This window comes from Camelina sativa, chromosome 11 (assembly GCF_000633955.1).
Source record: "Camelina sativa cultivar DH55 chromosome 11, Cs, whole genome shotgun sequence".
Lineage (NCBI taxonomy): Eukaryota > Viridiplantae > Streptophyta > Magnoliopsida > Brassicales > Brassicaceae > Camelina > Camelina sativa.
Window position 1 is genome coordinate 41688963 of NC_025695.1, and position 18452 is coordinate 41707414.

The 18452-nt window shown below is 35.2% G+C and overlaps 5 protein-coding genes and 2 pseudogenes across 5 annotated transcripts in view; 3 read left to right on the forward strand and 4 right to left on the reverse strand.

The window, feature by feature from the left end:
• Positions 1–651, forward strand: part of LOC104728860 (RNA-binding protein 25-like) — a 2862-nt gene extending 2211 nt beyond the window's left edge. Inside the window, exon 8 of the mRNA XM_010447789.2 lies at positions 438–651. Within this exon, the coding sequence (XP_010446091.2) occupies positions 438–485 (48 nt within the window). The 3' untranslated portion in view covers positions 486–651. The remainder of the gene's footprint in view (positions 1–437) is intronic.
• Positions 913–3082, reverse strand: LOC104725900 (indole glucosinolate O-methyltransferase 1-like). Its single transcript, XM_010444650.2, has 4 exons — positions 2343–3082; positions 1869–2179; positions 1638–1702; positions 913–1553 (listed from the first exon to the last, which is right to left on the reverse strand). The coding sequence occupies exons 1-4, from the start codon at positions 2807–2809 to the stop codon at positions 1254–1256; spliced, it is 1143 nt and encodes a 380-aa protein (XP_010442952.1). The 5' UTR covers positions 2810–3082; the 3' UTR covers positions 913–1253.
• Positions 3702–5241, reverse strand: LOC104728861 (annotated as a pseudogene).
• LOC109127547 (stress-induced protein KIN2-like) lies at positions 7060–7801 on the forward strand. Its single transcript, XM_019232491.1, has 3 exons — positions 7060–7184; positions 7290–7358; positions 7478–7801. Exons 1-3 carry the CDS (start codon positions 7125–7127, stop codon positions 7550–7552), a joined length of 204 nt encoding a protein of 67 aa, XP_019088036.1. The 5' UTR covers positions 7060–7124; the 3' UTR covers positions 7553–7801.
• Positions 12203–13401, forward strand: LOC104725901 (VQ motif-containing protein 33-like). Its single transcript, XM_010444651.2, has one exon. The coding sequence runs from the start codon at positions 12249–12251 to the stop codon at positions 13188–13190; it is 942 nt and encodes a 313-aa protein (XP_010442953.1). The 5' UTR covers positions 12203–12248; the 3' UTR covers positions 13191–13401.
• Positions 14446–15976, reverse strand: LOC104728862 (F-box/FBD/LRR-repeat protein At5g53840-like). The gene is made up of 3 exons (XM_019232100.1): positions 15060–15976; positions 14819–14959; positions 14446–14718 (listed from the first exon to the last, which is right to left on the reverse strand). The coding sequence occupies exons 1-3, from the start codon at positions 15450–15452 to the stop codon at positions 14446–14448; spliced, it is 807 nt and encodes a 268-aa protein (XP_019087645.1). The 5' UTR covers positions 15453–15976.
• On the reverse strand, positions 16588–18440 carry LOC109127434 (annotated as a pseudogene).

Sequence of the window (18452 nt, forward strand, 5' to 3'; positions counted from 1 at the left end):
ATGATGAGGAACAACGCAGGTAACAAAAGATTCTTACTTTTACATGACCAGTCTCTAATAAAATATACTGTGGGATGAGTTGCTTAAAAGGCATGTCTCTTTGTGCTTGTTTCAGGCTAGAGATGCAGGAAGTACGCGAAAGGCAGAAGGAAGAAGAAGTTTTAGCTCTAAAGCGATCAATGGAAGGCGGAATGGTCAGTGTCTTGTTTGAATCCTTTGCCATTCATCCGCTTACTTGCACAAAACTTATGTGATTGACTATAATAAATCAATGGCAGGCACAAGCCATGAAAGAGCAAGCTCGGCTAAAGGAAGAAATGGTTTACTTATACAAGATTGGGGACATGGAGGTTCGATACAAAAAACCCTTTGTTGATCATCCTCACTTTCATTTTTCAAACTCATTGTTGATGTAAACGTTTTTGAAACACATGCAGGGTGCAGCAGCTATACAGAGAAGGTTGGATCCAGATGTTCCTATGTGATGTGGAGTTTTTGGTTATCTTCTCTTACCAGCTCTAAATTGTGTTCCAAGGTTCGAACTTTTGTAACATAACGATCAAAAAAGCACTAAAGCTTTTTATCTCCTAGATCCCTAAGCATGATACTATTTTGTTTTCTTCGCTTTGGATTATTGTTTTATGACTACCATAGGCTGGCCCCAATTTTGACCAAGTCGGTCATAGAGAGTCAACAAGTCGGTCAGTATCCTATTGTTCGGTTTAGATGACTATTAATTGGTATAGCGTTCGACTATTCGGTTTAGATGGATCGGTCTTAGCGTTTGGTTTATCGTTTTAGACAGTCGATTATTATTAGTTTGTCACAAAAAAAAAAAAAAAAGACAGTCGATTTTTCATTAATCTGTTTAATTAGGAGATACATACACTTTTTTTTTTAGTTTAGATATGGTTAAAAATGTACTAAATAGTAGTATTGACCTTTATAAAATTCTTGTTCATACATTGAAGATTATTGAAAATCTCGGAACTAAAATAAAATTACCCCAACCATTATTTTATTAGACTCAACTTAAATGTCCCAATTTACAAATTACACAATCTCGTGTGGACTATTGCCCACCGAATATAATTATTAAAAACGTACATAAAAAGACACTCGCAATCGTAAAATGGAAAAACAAAGCATTACACAATATGACAATACCAAATATAAAGGATAATAGTTTTGCTTCTTTTTTTTTTTTATCAAACGTGGGGCTTAGTGTAACCCAATATCAAAGCTATTGAAATCTATTTATAGATTTCGATGACGGAGAACGGAGAAACTGGACACACGATTTCGCAACGGGAAAATCCTGATGCATGTGCTAAAGTTTCGTACTCTGAAAGAGATCTCTCTTTACCAGACGAGCATTGTGTTAACATTGTGATGTCCATACCAAACACAATATTAGAGCATATATCTCTGCTCATTGCTTCTACTGGTGTAACCATTTCCACTATTATCACTTTTCCGTTTTCTTTAAGACTTTTCCAACAATTTTTGAGAATTTGTACGCAGTGTTCGTCCGTCCAATCATGTAGTATCCACTGTTATGATTACCGAGACATTATATATGATGCTTTAGTATTATTTTTTTTCCTTTTATTGGTTGAGATAGATATAGAACTTACCTTCATGAAAATGGCATCTGCATTTGGAATCTTTGTGAACATATCTCCCGCCACATGGGTAACACCTGAACTCATGTTTAGTACGTATAATTAAAACCCGTCGTATAATATGTATAATGAAACGTACATGGTTTACGATTAGTACCGTTATTATTATAACATGACAGCAATATGTTCTGATATTATATGTGTAGATAATGTTAAGAATTTAAATAATTACATGGTTCATACCGGGATAAGAAGGAGCATTGGCTAATACCACAGCTAAATCGAAATTGATACCAATAATATGAGGATACTTGGAAGTGATGAGGCCTAGTGTGCTACCAAGTCCTCCCCCAACATCCACCAAAGTCTTCGCATCTGTGAATCCTTCATAATCCCTAAGAACCTTCTCCATAACCATGGTGGAAGATTCCAACATTGCCCGGTTGAACACTTTACCAAATCCCTCATCGGTTTGGATGTATTTGAATAGTTTCATCCCATGGGCAGAACTAAATGCATCTTTTCCTTCTAGTATCACATCTTTGAGATGTGTCCTATGAAACAAAACAAAAGAAAAACAAAAAAAATCCTTAGTTGGTCACTGATGACAAATGTAAACATAAAGGCTTGATGGTCATAGATAGCTAGTTTAATGTATTTGAAATAATTAACTATAGTATTTTTTTGTTTTAAATGCGTATAATATAAACAACGTACCAAGTCTTGATAAAGACGTCGCTAAGGTCAAGCATGAACAGAGAGGCAAAAGATCCCGAGACGTCTCTATTGTTCAAGAGAAAATTGCAAACCGGTTCGGCTGCATACACCCTCTCGACTTTTCCGGTTTGACCGTTCTCTTCTGCTACAATGGAACGGCATTTGAAAACCGAATAGCTAGCGAGAAATCGCAGCATCCGGTCTAGCAAAACTGGAGCCTCCGGATTGCTCGGTTTGGTTGGGAGTCTTTGTGCAATCTCAGAAGGTGAGAGCCACAAGCTGTCGCCTACGGTGACCATGGTGTCGATCACGCCGAGTTCCAAGGCGGCTTTGAGAACCATGGGCAAGGAAGCTGCATTCGAGAGCCTCCTCGCTAGCAAGCTTGCCTCTTCTTCAGCTTCTTGTTCTCCTTTGGTTGGATTAGGTTTAGGGATAATGGTTATGGGAGCTTGAAAATGGTTTGCCATTGTTCTTGTTTGAAGGGAAGATATTATTTCGGTTGGTCTCAACTTTCACTCTTTGTGCCATTTTATAGAGTCAGACATCAGTAGTGTTGCCTAGTGTATGGGCACTAGTGGTAGTTGTCTAGGGGAAATACGGAAACTCGCTCCATTAGTTAGAAATACCTACTGGTCTGGTTTTCTTGGTCGGGATTGGACTAGCTTACCCTTGAGTTTAGTCAGTCTCGTTTGTGTTACTGACTGGTTGTGTTGGTTTTGGTTTTTGCTATGCAAATTGAACCTGGCACCTTCTTATCCGATATAGGAACCCGGATAATCTTGGCATTATAGAAGGATCTATCTAGAATGAGACCATCAATATTTGGTTAGGTGACCTAAAATTAGATATGTCGATCTTATTTCTTCAGCTTTTGCTGTTACTCTCTGTACAACATTATCTGGTTAGGTGATGTGACCCATATTAGACAGCCAAATCCAGCCAACGTTATGTGTTGCTTTTTTTTTTCGCTTACCTTATGTCCACTATTTTTTTTGTGCTTGCTGTAGTGACCATGTCGGCGAGAACGTGGATCGTTCAGTTATACAGTGTCATCAATGTGGTTTTTTTTTTAGGTAAGTACGTTATTAACGAAACACCATAATATATTTACATAGGAGCCTTCTAAAGAAAAATAAGAGAATGTTAAATCGAGGCTCTTGTGGTTCTGATGATATACGCTCTTTAGATCGCAACGCAAAAATGAAAACCAACAGAAAAGTTAGAAGAGAAGTTAGTCATAACTTCTAGTATTTTGTAGCTTGGAATCTTTTTTTTTTTTTTTATAAAAATATCTTTGTAGCTTGGAATTTTAAGTTGTAATTTGTTTTCTTTGTTTTGAGGATATAAAAGTAGACCATCTCAAGGCCCAAGGGAACTTAGCATCTCCATTAGTATCACTTTCCCATTTTCTTCAAGACTTTTCCAACAGTTTTTCAGAATTTCTACGCAGTGTTCGTCCGTCCAGTAGTAGTATCCACTGTTATGAATTTATGATTATCGAGATTATATATGATGCTTTAATATATATAGCTTTGATATTTATAATTTATGTCTTTATTTGTTGATATAAATACAGAAGTTACCTTCATGAATATGGCATCTGCATTTGGAATCTTTGTGAACATATCTCCCGCCACATGGGTTACACCTGAACCAGTTTTTGTAAAATTAAAACCCGTACGATTTGCACCGTAATTATAATTTATACATAAAAATATTCAGCATTGCTTGCAAGTTAAAAACGATCATTGATATTTATAAATGGCGTATAAATAAAAATACTTCAATCATAATAATAAAATGAAATGATTAATATTAATAAACCGTGTATTGGATTGTTATAACTATAAGTAGGGATGATTTTGCCTACAACTGCTTTTTTTTTTTTTTTTTTTTTAATTCTGATATATGTAGTATAATATGTTAATAATGTATAGAATCACATGCATGGTTCATACCGGGATAAGAAGGAGCATTGGCTAACACAGGAGCTAAATCGTAATTGATTCCAATAAGATGAGGATACTTGGAAGTGATGAGGCCTAGTGTGCTACCAAGTCCTCCCCCAACATGACAACATCCACCAAAGTCGTCACATCTGTGAATCCTTCATAATCCTTTGGAAACTTCTCTATAATTACGATGGAAGATTCCAACATAGCCCGGTTGAACACTTTACCAAATCCCTCATCGGTTTGGATATTTTCGAATAGTTTCATCCCATGGGCAGAACTAAATGCATCTTTTCCTTCTAGTATCACGTCTTTGAGATGTGTCCTATATATGAAACAAAACAAAACAAAAAAAATCCTTAGTTGGTCACTAAGTGTCCAAACATTAAGGTTTAGTGAGATGGTCGTAGATAGCTAGTTTAATGTATTTGAAGAGTTAACTATAGTATTTTTTGTGTTAAATGCGTATAAACAATGTACCAACTCTTGATAAAGACGTCGCTAAGCTCAAGCATGAACAGAGAGGCAAAAGAACCCGAGACGTCTCTATTGTTCAAGAGAAATTTACAAATCAGTTCGGCTGCATACACCCTCTCGACTTTTCCGGTTTGACCGTTCTCTTATGCTACAACAGAACGGCATTTGAAGATCGAATAGCTAGCAAGAAATCGCAGCATCTGGTCTAGCAAAACTGGAGCCTCCGGCTTGCTCGGTTTGGTTAGGATTCTTTGTGCAATCTCATAAGGTGAGAGCCACAAGCTGTCGCCTACGGTGACCATGGTGTCAATCACACCGAGTTCCAAGGCCGCTTTGAGAACCATGGGCAAGGAAGCTGCACTCGAGAGCCTCCTCGCTATCAAGCACGCCTCTTCTTTAACTTCTTGTTCTTCTTTTGTTGGATTAGGTTTAGGGTTAATTGTTACTGCAGCTTGAAGATGGTTTGTCATTGTTCTTGTTTGAAGGGAAGATATTATGTGAGTTGGTTTCAACTTTCAATCTTTGTGCCATTTTATAGAGTCAAATATCAATAGTGTTGCCTAGTTTATGGTGGCCTAGTGGTAGTTGTCTAAAAGAAATATGTAAACTCGCTCCTTTAGTTCAATATCTACTTAAGAACAACGTCGGTAAACACTGGAAAGTCGAGTCTGGACTTCAGCCCAGTTAAAAATACCTAGTGGGATGGTTTTCTTGGTCGGGATTGGACTAGCTCACCCTGGAGATTAGTCAGTCTCGTTTGTGTAACTGACTGGTTGTGTTGGTTTTGGTTCTTGCTATGCAAGTTGAACCTCGCACCTTCTTATCCGATATAGGAACCGGGACCATCTTCACGTTATACAAGGATCTATCTAGAATAAGACCATCAATGTTTGGTTAGGTGACCTAAAATTAGATATGTCCAGAGCCGGCCAAGCAAGCGAAGCATTGGCTTGCGGCCATACATAAGAAATAGAAAATTTCGGCCGTTTTCAGTAAAAGTTTTCCTTAGGCTAGTGGTTAAATTGTACTAACATTAACACTACCTCTCAGGTTCGATCCCCATGAGCTGCAATTAGTTTTTTTTTCTTTTTTTTTGGCTTGTAGCCCTAAAAAGTTGAGCGCCGGCTCTGGATATGTCAATCTCATTTCTTCAACAGATATGCCTATTATTGTTTTAATGTTGTTATGGTGTCCATACTGTCTGTAACATTATCTGGTTAGGTGAGATGACCCATCTTAGATATCGGTATCCAGCCAACGTTATGTCTTGCTTTTTATTTTTCAATAACATTATGTCCACCATTTTTTTGTGGTTGTTATAGTTAGTGAATCCAGAGAGCGTGGTTTTTAGGTAAGTACGTTATTAAACGAAACATCAAAGTAGTTTATTACAAAGAGAGGTGTCTATTTCACTTAAAACATCGAAACTAGGTGTTTATGGAGGTTCTTGTGGTATTGATGCTCTTTAGATCGCAGTGCAAAACTGAGAACCAACAGAAAAAGTTAGGAGAGAAGTTAGTTACCTCGTGTGTTCTTTTTTGTAGCTTTTTAGAATCTTTAAAGTCGTAATTGTTTTCTTTGTTTTGAGGATAAGCGTTCGGAAAACGTTACCAAATAACGTACAAGGTCCAAGGGTGTAGTATCCTTCGTTCTTGTATTTTTCAGCTTCAACAAATATGAAGCATAGAAACAATTTTCGTGGATTTTTTTTTTTTTTTTTTGTTAAGTGCATTTCTTAAGTTTACTTAAATCTCTTACGAGTTAGAAACGTTTTACTTACATGTTGGAAGAAGTTGGGGTATCGGTTTGAGATCGATTTAATTTTATCAATGTGACTTATAAAGTTAAATTATGTTTCGAGTTATTGTATATTTTTAATATATCAAACGTTACCAAATTCTTTATAAAAACCATTTAGATAGCCTATGTGTTAAATGTTTTACTAAATCTTTGAATAATGAAAAATACTTTTTTATTTCGTTAGAAATTCTAGCGATTATTTAGTGTAAAATAGAAAATGATTTGTGCACAAAAAAATAAATCATTAAAAAGAACACAAAATAATTTTACATAACTACATGACTATTGGAACTAGTCTATAATGGTTCCCCTTGTCTCGTGGTCAAAACCACCCTATCCGACCGGAGAGAGTACAAAGCTAACAACGCCACATGTCAAATACTAAATTCACCCAATCACCGATTTTTACGTGGAGGTTATCTACAAGGGGGTTCCCCACAAGTATATAAACATCTACGCGTAATCCTCTTTTCTACAAGTCACAATTACAAAAGTTAAAAAGTTCTTTAAGAATCAAATCAAGTGTGTTTTTTTCGAAGAAAAAGATTAGAAAATGTCTAACAACAGTCAGAGCATGAGCTTCAACGCTGGCCAAGCTAAAGGCCAAACCCAGGTTTTTGTCTACACAACACCATTTTCGAAATTTAAATTAATTGTTATACTTGAGTTAATGGTTTAGTTTGATATTAACATCAGAGGTAACTAAAATTTGTTGTAGGAGAAGGCAAGCAACTTGATGGACAAGGCCTCCAATGCTGCCCACTCTGCTAAGGAATCTCTTCAAGAGGTTTATTTTATTTTATATTATTCTTTTTAATACCTTATTTGTGAAAAAAAATTTGACAATTCAGAAAAATTAGTGAATAATTTTTTTTTTTTTTTTTTTTTTGGGAAAACAAAATATAGGGAGGACAGCAGCTGAAGCAGAAGGCACAAGGTGCGAGTGAGGCCATTAAGGACAAGACCGGCATCAACAACTGAGAAGCACGTTGAACTAATAATTTATGTTTTTACGTTTTTTTTTCTACCCGAATAATAATAATTAGATAGAAATGTCTATCTAAATCCAAGACTATGGATTTCGATTGAAGCCATTTAGGCAACTATGTTTGCTTCTCTAAGTTTTTATTTTCATAAATATCTATCCAAGGGTTTTTCACTCTTTGGCTCTTGATAATTTGTAGCCATGCAGTTATTTCTATATTAAATAAATGATATGATACGTTCACATGAAACTATAGCTTACATTTTATTTTATAATTAATTAAGCAATGATTGCGGCTAAATTTATTCTCTTTGTTACCATGACTAGACATGTTGGATTATAGTTTCTATTCGTGATATATCAAATAGTGAAAATGGTGGAACCTATCATTTCACAGAAAAATATAGTACATGCACATTGTTGCGAAGCAATTGAGTTTCTATATAAAGCAATTGCGTTTAATTAGCTTTTTGTTTGTTTTATTATTCCGTTTTTCATACATGCTACACATGTATGCAATATGTGTGTGTAACTGTGTATACATATAGCGTGGAGTACGAATATCATGCACTTTGATCATTGTGATATACTGATATGCATTTAACTATCTTACCGATATAATAGGTCTTGTAATTAAGTACGTATAAAGTGTTAGTTCGAGAAGACTTAGGCACCGTTAAAAAGAATTATATAATAAGATCGACATATAATATGCTCGCTTTGCATGTTTTATGCAATAAAAGGGAATCTTTAACCACTTGGGTTCTAGAAGACACTAATGATTTGAAGTTTGAAAGAATTTGATCCCTCATGGAGGGACGACAATTTCACAAATTGGAATTGGAGTCCCCACAATTTTTACTTTTTATCTTATTATTTTTTTTTCTTCTTCTTTTGGCTTCTTGATTATTGTTGTTTTCCCATTAATACTATAATAATGTAAACAACAAAGAAAAGAAGAATTGGATACCATATATCTCCATTTTTAATCTTGTTTCCTCATGTGCTCACACTGATTTGTGTAAAATGTTGTTGTACGTTGTAACTCACAATAAGGAGAACATATTCGAACCAAGATAGGGTTTTACTTCTATATTTTAAATTCTATTAGAGCAGTACTGCATTTTCTCTGTTGGTAACTTGATATTATAAAAACTTTTAGTACAACATCTTTTCAAAATTTTGACCTTTATACTATACATTAATTTCATACAAATTGAAAATAATAATCATTTAGTACGACGTCTTGTCAAAAATTTCTTTATGCTTATTCATACACGCTATATAACTAACTGATATTGATATTTGATATTCCTTTTTAGGTAAGAAAACAAGTGGGTGTAGTGCATATAAGTTGAAATCTTAGAAGTACAAAATAATTTGGAAAGAATTACTCAAATCTTATCCAAAATTGGTTTATTCTTCATATCTAACAATCTTTTAAAAATTGCTCAAATGTTTAGTATCCTACGTGTAATTATAATTTACTCATTGGGTTTAGTTTTTCAATTTTGATTAAAAAAAATACACATCAGCAAATTAAAATACACATCATTTTCGATTTTCCACGTCACAACCCAAAAAAAAAAAACTTAACGGCTGAATTATAGTATTTACGGGAAAACGAAAGGTCTCGTCGATTCATATGACGGCTGAGTTATAATGTTTTGTAGCTGAGTTATCACAAGAAATAATCTGAAAACAAACAGTTGATTTATATTACTTGACGGCTGAGTTATAGTATTTACCGGAAAACGAAAGGTCTCGTCGATTCATATGACGGCTGAGTTATAATTCTTTGTGGCTGAGTTATCACAAGGAATAATCTGAAAGCGGAAAACAAAAGGTCTCGTCGATTAATATGACGGCTGAGTTATAATGCTTGACGCATGAGTTATTGCACAAAATAAAACAAATGTATTACAATAATACTACATCGGACAAGTTTTCGCATTGTGCCCAACTTGTTTACATCCAGAGCATGCGTTTAGCTCATGGCTAAACGCGTCCAATCCGTAGTCTTCAAGAACAAGCTTCACAAGCTTGTCGTGTGTTGTGCCTCCATCTATCTGCACAACTATACACCCTCTATCGTCGGTGTTAAATACATATCTCTGTTTTTTTACCCAATTACCGGAAACAACTAGTAAAGGAACTGGATCCATGAAAGAAAATGAAGAACAAGGTGAAGAAGAAGTAGAAGAACAAGGTGAAGAAGAAAGTGAAGAAGAAGTAGAAGAACAAGGTGAAGAAGAAGGTAAAAACCATGTAAGAACAAGAGTCGAAGGAACGACGTTTCGTATTTTCGGAGAAGAAAGATGATGACATGGAATGCTGACATGGATGATGCGTCTGACGTGGCAGGTCAGCCATCAAACAAATTATAACTCAGTCACAACATGAATAACATTACAGTAATTAAAAAGCAAAAAAATGGCAGCCAAATTCAGCCGCTTCATCAACTGAAAATATGTAACTCAGCCGTATCGTTTAATAAGTCAGCCGTAACTGAATAATATTCTAGTAATTAATCTTTTGCTACTAAGTCAGCCGTGAAATGGCCGAGTTGTACGATAAGTCAGCCTATCACGGCTGAGTTATAGTTTTTAACCATAACTCAGCCGTAACTACATCTCATAAGTCAGCCGTTTTTCATAACTCAGCCACTCGGAAAAAGTTAATTCAGCTGTGTCGTAGTGATAACTCAGCCAAAATTTTGACAACTCAACCATCGGTTGAAAACTCAGCCGTAAGGACGGCTGAGTTAGAGCATAACTCATCCAGATTTTAATAAGTCAGTTGTAACGCTTGGCTGAGTTATGCTCTAAGTCAGCCGTCCGCTCTTACTCAAATGTTTTTTCCATAAATCAGCAGCAACATGCCTATAACTCAGCCGTTATTACCTCTATAACGCGTTATGGCTGAGTTATTTAATACATGTCAGCTATTTCTGACGTGGCGTCTGACGTGACAATAGCATTTTTGTAATTATGTTTTTTTCGGTAACATAAAACAAGGGCACGTTGGGTATTTTGAAAATATCCGAAATATTCTAGTAAGTTTTGTAATCTGACGACATATAACATAATTACGTATCTATAATTCACAACTAAAAGATGAGTGTATATAACTCACATGTTTCTATTAATATCGCTCGTCACAGTCTAAATTCAAAGAGTAATACAATAAAAAATAAAAAATTATACTATTGTTACTGTTACCACCACCTTTACCACCTAGACCGTTGCCACATTCTCATTGATGTCACCATCATTGGTAATTGGTAGCGGACCTAGCGGTAGAAGTATTGGTTTTTTCTGATGGCAACAATGCAAGAGTAGCAACACCAGAACAATGTTAGTGGTGCCGCGGTTAATCTTGTTATCAAAAACTTTAGATATATAATTGGGTCCAAGTTTTCTCATCCACAAAAAAAATAAAAAATAAAAACATAACGTCATTTCATTTCTCATTAATAGTATAAATGTGTTTATGTCAAAAGTTAGATTGTGGATGTTTAATTGTATGGGAGATTATTTTGCAGATTTTGTAATTTGAAAATGATCTTACATAAATTTGATAATTGGCAGCTAGTTTTTGTTTTTTTCCTAGACATTATACAATGTTAAGTTTCTAACGAATAATTTTAATAGTTTGTAAAATAGGTCCAAATATTACGAGTTCATGTATTTGAGTTATCATTTTGCTACCCATGAATATTTGAGACAGAAAATATATCAAAATCTCATGTGGGGTCGTAAATTATAGACATTTAGATCTTATCCGATTATTGTGGAGTGTAGACAAACAAACAAAAAAAAAACTTATATTTTTTTTTAATCGTAGAGCGTAATAATTTCCTAACGTGTGATTACAAAATTGCGTAAATATTCAAACATGTGAGAAGAATTAGACGAATTGTATAATTTGTGGTTTGATGTAAAGGAACAAAATTAAATAAGCATGTAAGAAAAATATAAGAACATCGCATTGTTAACATGCGTCTATGAAGTATAGATTCTAAAAGAAAATTCTCAATAATTTATCTTCGATTAAAGGAATTATTCTAATATCATGGATTTGAGCGTCATCAAATTCCAACTAAAACAGTATATATATCAACCATATATTTAGAAACCTGATTTGATGTTCTTTAATATAAAGATTCTTAATGGATATCCCGAAATAGGTATGTATGTATTCTTCTTCTACTTCAATATCAAAGTTTTAAGTTCAAATCTTGTGAATACGACGACAGATGATAGCTTATTATAAATTCACCGTTTTGGTCTTAACTATGTAAATACAAATGTGGCTTTCTATAATAAAGAATCCATAATATGCAATTTCATAACAATTTACAAACTATGGTAAGTGTTGGTATGGGACATGTAAAACTTGGTTTTACAAAAAGCCATGCATTCTTGTGACGAAAGAATCAATATTTCAAAGCCAAGATTTAATTTTAACATGGTTATTTTCTGTTACACATCCCAATTATCCAGAAGAAGAAGAAAAAAAGAAATATCTATGGCAGATATTTTCAAACACTTGTTTGTTGATTCGTATAAGAGAAATGATGATGACGTTAGACGTAGATGTATAATATGTACATAAGTCTTCGGAACACGAATCTAACAAATTATTCCCAAACGAAAGAAAAAAAAAAAGTTTTAAGAGAATGAGAGAGAGATGGGTCCAAGACACCTCACTTTTTATAGTCTTTTTAATTGTCGTCGCACGACAAAACTAAACAACATTACACATTATTCACATCAGCAACTTCCACTCTTCTTCTTCTTCTTCTTCTTCAATCATTCTCTCTCTCTTTATCTCTATCTCTTTCCCTCATATACACACAACACGGAGACATCTCATTTAATGGAAGTTTCAACATCATCCATGTCTTCAAAACCAGAACAAATAATGCAAAACTCACCTCCTACCATGATCTCATCTCCTAGGTTTCAGCCTCATACGACAAGATCTCCTCATCATCATGACCAACATCAACAACATCTCTCAAATCCTTACCCAACAACATTTGTTCAAGCAGACACTTCCACTTTCAAACAAGTCGTTCAGATGCTCACCGGCTCCTCCACCGATACCACCACCGGGAAGCATCACGAAGCTCCTTCTCCGGTGAACAACAACAACAAGGGATCAAGTTTCTCGATTCCTCCCATCAAGAAAACAGACAGCTTCAAGCTCTACGAGAGACGACAAAACAACAACAACAACAACATGTTCGCTAAGAATGATTTAATGATCAACACGTTAAGGCTTCAAAACTCTCAGAGATTGATGTTCACAGGAGGAAACAGTAGTCATCATCAAAGCCCGAGATTTTCTCCGAGGAACAGCTCATCATCAGATAATATTCTTCTATCTCCAAGCATGCTGGATTTCCCGAAGCTAGGGCTAAACAGTCCCGTGACGCCACTGAGAAGCAACGATGACCCCTTCAACAAGTCATCGCCTTTATCATTAGGGAACTCATCATCTGAAGAAGACAAAGCAATTGCTGAGAAAGGCTTTTATCTTCATCCTTCTCCAGTCTCAACTCCAAGAGATTCTCAGCCACTGCTTCTTCCTCTTTTTCCGGTTACTTCTCCGGCGAGAAACCCTTAATTCCGACGATCCAATGAGTGATTCTATCTATATGATATTAAATTATAAATATTTCCGGATTTTGTTTAACCAAAACTAAGATATCGTAAAAGTTCGATCTTAGTTATGGAGTGACTGTAAATTTTGTGCGGTTTATTCACTTTTAATCTCAAATATTAATTGCAATATATGTATAGTATATATATTCATGATTAAACTCATTTTTATAATACTTATTATTCTTTTTTATTTCATCAAAAGATCGTTTATAGTTTTGCTCATATATGATTAGTATGTAGTTCAACGTGTGCCACTCAATATCGAAATCGAATGTAGAGATTAGAGAATCGATCCATGTCTATATGCTCGAATTTATGATATAGACTTTATATTCCTAAAAACCTGATTTATATCAACAAAGAAAAAAAACTAATTCCTATTAATTCAAAAGAATATAGAAATATCAAAAAAAAATTATGGTTGCGATTGGAAAACATGAGTGGATCGAGTGGTCATTATCAATAAGTATTTATCGGAAGTTTGACTAGTAATATGAACATTTTAATATCTTTAGTAGAAAGTTTCAAAGAGAGACTCGTGAAAGAAATTTCTGACCAGGTTAGACACGTAGTATGGACCATTTCGATATGATGACTTAGAATTTGATGGAGTCATCATGGAGGCACGTTTGGTCTTTTACTACTACATTTCTTTGGACTTTCTCTTCATTCTATTTTCTTTTTTCCTTTTATTTTTTTTCTCTTAAGAAATTAGTTATACGTTAATACTGTTCTTCTGTTGATTTGTCTTTTGACTTGAAAGGACCAAAAAAAAAAATCTTTGAATGAAAAAATATATGTAAATTAAAAAAAAGTGGAGAGAAGAGAGTGTAAAAAGAAAGTAAAAGACGAAATAAGTAGTCCGTTATGATGAGAGTTGAAAACCAAGCAAAAGTCGAATCATCTTTGCTTCACATTACAAGCAACTTCCACTTTGAAATTTGTCACACACCTTTCCCTATTAACATTTTTTGAAAATTCCGAAATTTTGGATAAAACGATTTTCAGATATATGCTTCCCCGCCCGAACTTATAATGTTTTCTTATCTATTGTTTATTTAATTTCTTGAATTCAAGACCAAGTTGATGAGAAAATTTTATGTAACTAGCCACTAATAAGATATATATACATGAAAGCATGTATCAAAACAAAAAAAAAAGCCTACTTATGAAAGACTAATTCACATGTTTGGTTGTTCAACAAAATTCCTAACTAACTAAAGAAGAACAACTTTACAAGTACTAGAGCATCTTGGTATTGCATGAAGCGTTTGGCGAATGTGCTCTACATTTTCCTCCATATAATCTGTCTTCAGAGTCAATTTCTCAAGCATTGTTGAATTTTCTAGGAAGTACTTTGCTACTGTTAGTTCTGTTTCACATCCACATCCGAAGAGCAGTTTAACAAACTTGAGCGACGATACCAAACACGGTGGCACTGTGGAAGACATCACCTCTGTTTTATTAGTTTGTTCGTAGTCAACCAGTTTCTGAGAAAAAAAAAATAAAAAATACAAGAAAACAAATTATTAGTTAGTAGAGAAGCTTCACGAAAAAATATGCTTTACCATTAATTGGGCAATTCATTACCAAGCGGAGATATTCTAGTTTTGGGCAGCTCTTGAGAAGATTTAACAACATTTCCAGATTAGAAATAGAACATATAACACTCAGTTCGGACAGGTTACAAAACTGAGGCAGAGGTTCCAGTTTCATGTAATGAAAGATGTCCTGGTAGCAAAGAGTAAGAAAAAAAACGTTAGAAACACTATAAATATTTTTTATATATAGATAGAAGAACTTTTGTAATCACATATAGGTACATTTATACCTTGGTAGTAGCATAACTAGAGACTAGACACCTGATTCTTGAAATACCGGTGAGGAAATCGCGTATCATGCTTCTGATGGTTAAGTCGTTTGGATCCAAAATACTGAGCACGTTAGTGTCAATATCTACCTTGACAGTGAGACCTATATTGATGATTTTAATGTTCTTTATCTCGTAAGCTATAATCCTCAAAAACTGGAGTAGAGGAGCATCGATCACAATTCCATATAGTCGATCATACCACTGATCAATGTCGACTCTCTTTAGTGTCTGAGAGCGTACTTGTATAACCTTTCCGTTATCTTCAGTATATTTGATAATGGTTAAATCTTCTAGAACTGGTGAGCATGAAATCAGTTTCTCCAACGTTGTCTCATCAGTATATTTAACCATCTCTAAATGCAAGGTTTTCAGACAAGGTAAGGAAACAAACTCGGCACTAACCAAGTTGACACGAACAAGTCGTAAGTGTACCAGTGTTTTCGAGGTATAAAGGCTCAAAGGTACCTTCACTGCAACCTTGAAGAGGAGTTCGCAATGAAGATCAATATGTTGAATCCTACGCGTAGTCGCAACATCGATCCATTTGGTGAGATAAGACGTGTAGTCAACAGAACCAACAGTACGAATATGTAACCGGAGGTTTTGTATCCATTTAAAAAACTTGTCAACGAGTTTCACAAATTCATCAATATTCGAGAACCGGCTGGAGGAGAAACCAAGACCGAGGTCACGGGAGTCTAAGTCCAAACCGAGAACCAGTTGTCAAAGACTCCTCCATCTTTTGCACAAAACACTTGTCCTGATAGCATCCTTGGTAGAAAGAAAACTAAGCACGTGGCATAAACAATGATCAGGTAACTCGCTTATCAACCCTTTGTCACAAATTTTTTTTTTCGCCATTTATTTCTATTCACAAAAGCTAATCTGAAACACCACATTTAAAATATCAAAATTGAATATTCAAAAGTATCTGGTTTAAATTCGGTTGACGTACTGAACAAACATGTCTTGCAAGCGAAAAAACCTAATCAAGATAAGGCTAGGGTTTTTTTTTTAACACGATTGATTTGTAAACAAAGAATGGTAAGCGATTGATCGGTGCAGTATTAAACAAGGAGAACGCACCTTGTTCCCGATGGCTCTTGGTGTCATAGAGACAGATCGGTGCAGTATTGGATTGATTCTGCGTGATCGATCACTCTGAGATTCTCTAATGATCATCGACTCTTAACCAGTCAAGCAATGAGTCTTTTTCTAAAGTGGGTTTTTAAAAACCTAATAATGGGCCTGATTACAGAGACTAAATGGGCTTCTTCAAACGCTCCGCAAACTTCACTGCACTAGTAATACGAGATTCTGAAAGAGTTCTCAACTATTTGGGATATAAGAAAAATATGCTTAGAAAAAACTCAAGATTTGGGAGAATGTTGTGACAGTCTTAAACCTGAGATTCTCCAGTAATGGAGCAGCATACATAATAATAAATTCACAATCATATGTTTGGTTGTTCAACAAAATTCTTAACTTAACTATAAAAAATAACAACTTCACAAGTACTAGAGCATATTGGTATTGCATGAAGCGTTTGGCGAATGTGCTCTACATTATTCTCCTTATTATAATCATTCCATAGAGTCAATTTCTTTAGAATTGTTGAATTCTCTAGAAAGTAACTTGCTACTTTCACTTCTGTTCCACATTCTAAGAGCACACCTTCCAGTCTAACAAACTGTAGCGACGATACCAAACACGGTGGCACCGCCGAAGACATCACCTCTGCTTTTTTAGTTTGTTTGTAGTCAACCAATCTCTGAGCAACAACAAAAAAAAAAAAAAAAAAANATACAAGAAAGCCAATTAGAATTAGTAGTGAAGCTTCACAAAAAAAAATATGCTTTACTACTAAGAGGGTAAATCAGTTCATTACCAAGGTGAGAGATTCTAGTTTCGGGCAGCTCTTGAGAAGATTTGGCAACATTTCCAGATTTGAAATAGAACAAACAGCACTCAATCCGGACAGGTAACAAAACTGATGTAGAGGTTCTAGTTTCAAGTAATGAAAGATGTCCTGGTAGCAAAGTGTAAGAAATAACGTTAGAGATATAGAAGATTTATGTAACTCACATATTGTTGTTGTCACATGTATACCTTGGTAGTATCATAACTAATGACTAGACACCTGACCCTTGAAATGCTGGTGATGAAATCGCTTATCATGCTTCTGCTGCTGGATAAGTCGTTTGGATCCGAAGTGCTGAGCAAGCAGGCGTCAATATCTACCTTTGCAATGAAACCTAGATTGATGAATTTAGTGTTCTTTATTGAGGAAGCTTTAAACCTAAGAAACTGGAGTAGAGGAGCTTCGATCACAAGTCCATCTTGTGGTCTGTAACCCCACTGATGTACGTTGACTCTCTTTAGTGTCCGAGAGCGTACTTGTATCAAACCCTTTGAATTGTCTCCGGAATATTTGACAATGGTTAAATCTTCTAGAATTGGAGAGCATGATATCAGTTTATCCAACGTGGTCTCACTGGTATACCTAACGAATTCTAGAAGCAGGGTCTTCAGACAAGGTAAAGAAACAAACTCAGCACTAGCCAAGTTGACCCCAACAAGCAGTAAGTGTACCAGTGTCTAAGAGGTATAAAGGCTCAAGGGTATATGCAATGGAACCTTGAAGAAGTGTTCGCAATGAACACCAAGCAAGATATTGAATCCTACGTGTAGCCGCAGCATCAATCCATGTGGTGAGATCAGAAGCGTAGTCAACAGAACCAAGAAGGTTAAAATTTAACCTGAGTTTGTGTATCCATGACTCTCTGTGGAAATCAAAAAACTTGTCAACGTATATCACAAATTCATCCATATTCTTGAGGTCACAAGCGTTTAAGTCCAATTTCAAGAACCAGTTGCCAAAGATTTCTCCATGTGGTGGACAAAACACTTGTTCTTATAGCATCCTTGGTAGAAAGAAAACTAAAGTATGTGACAGATCAAAGGATCAGGTAACTTGCTTATCCTATCTTCCTTCAAACCTTCACTCAACCCTTTCTCACAAAGTTTTTTCTGCATCACCACATTTCATAAAAACGTCACAACTGACAAAACATGTGTTGCAAGCAAAAAAAAAAACCTAATCAAGTTCCGCTGACGAGAATTTTCAATATTCCTAAATGAAGGGCTAGGGTTTGTAACACGATTATTTGTAAACAGAGAACGGTAAAACGAAGAAGATGAGGAAGGAGAACGTACCTTGTCGATGGCTCTCAAAGTCGAAATCATGGGGAAAGATCGGTGCAGTCACTGTGAGTTCTCCGATGCCATCAACTCTTGTAAGTTAAGCAATAGGGTTTTTTTTTTCAAAGTGGCTTTTGATACTTATTGTGG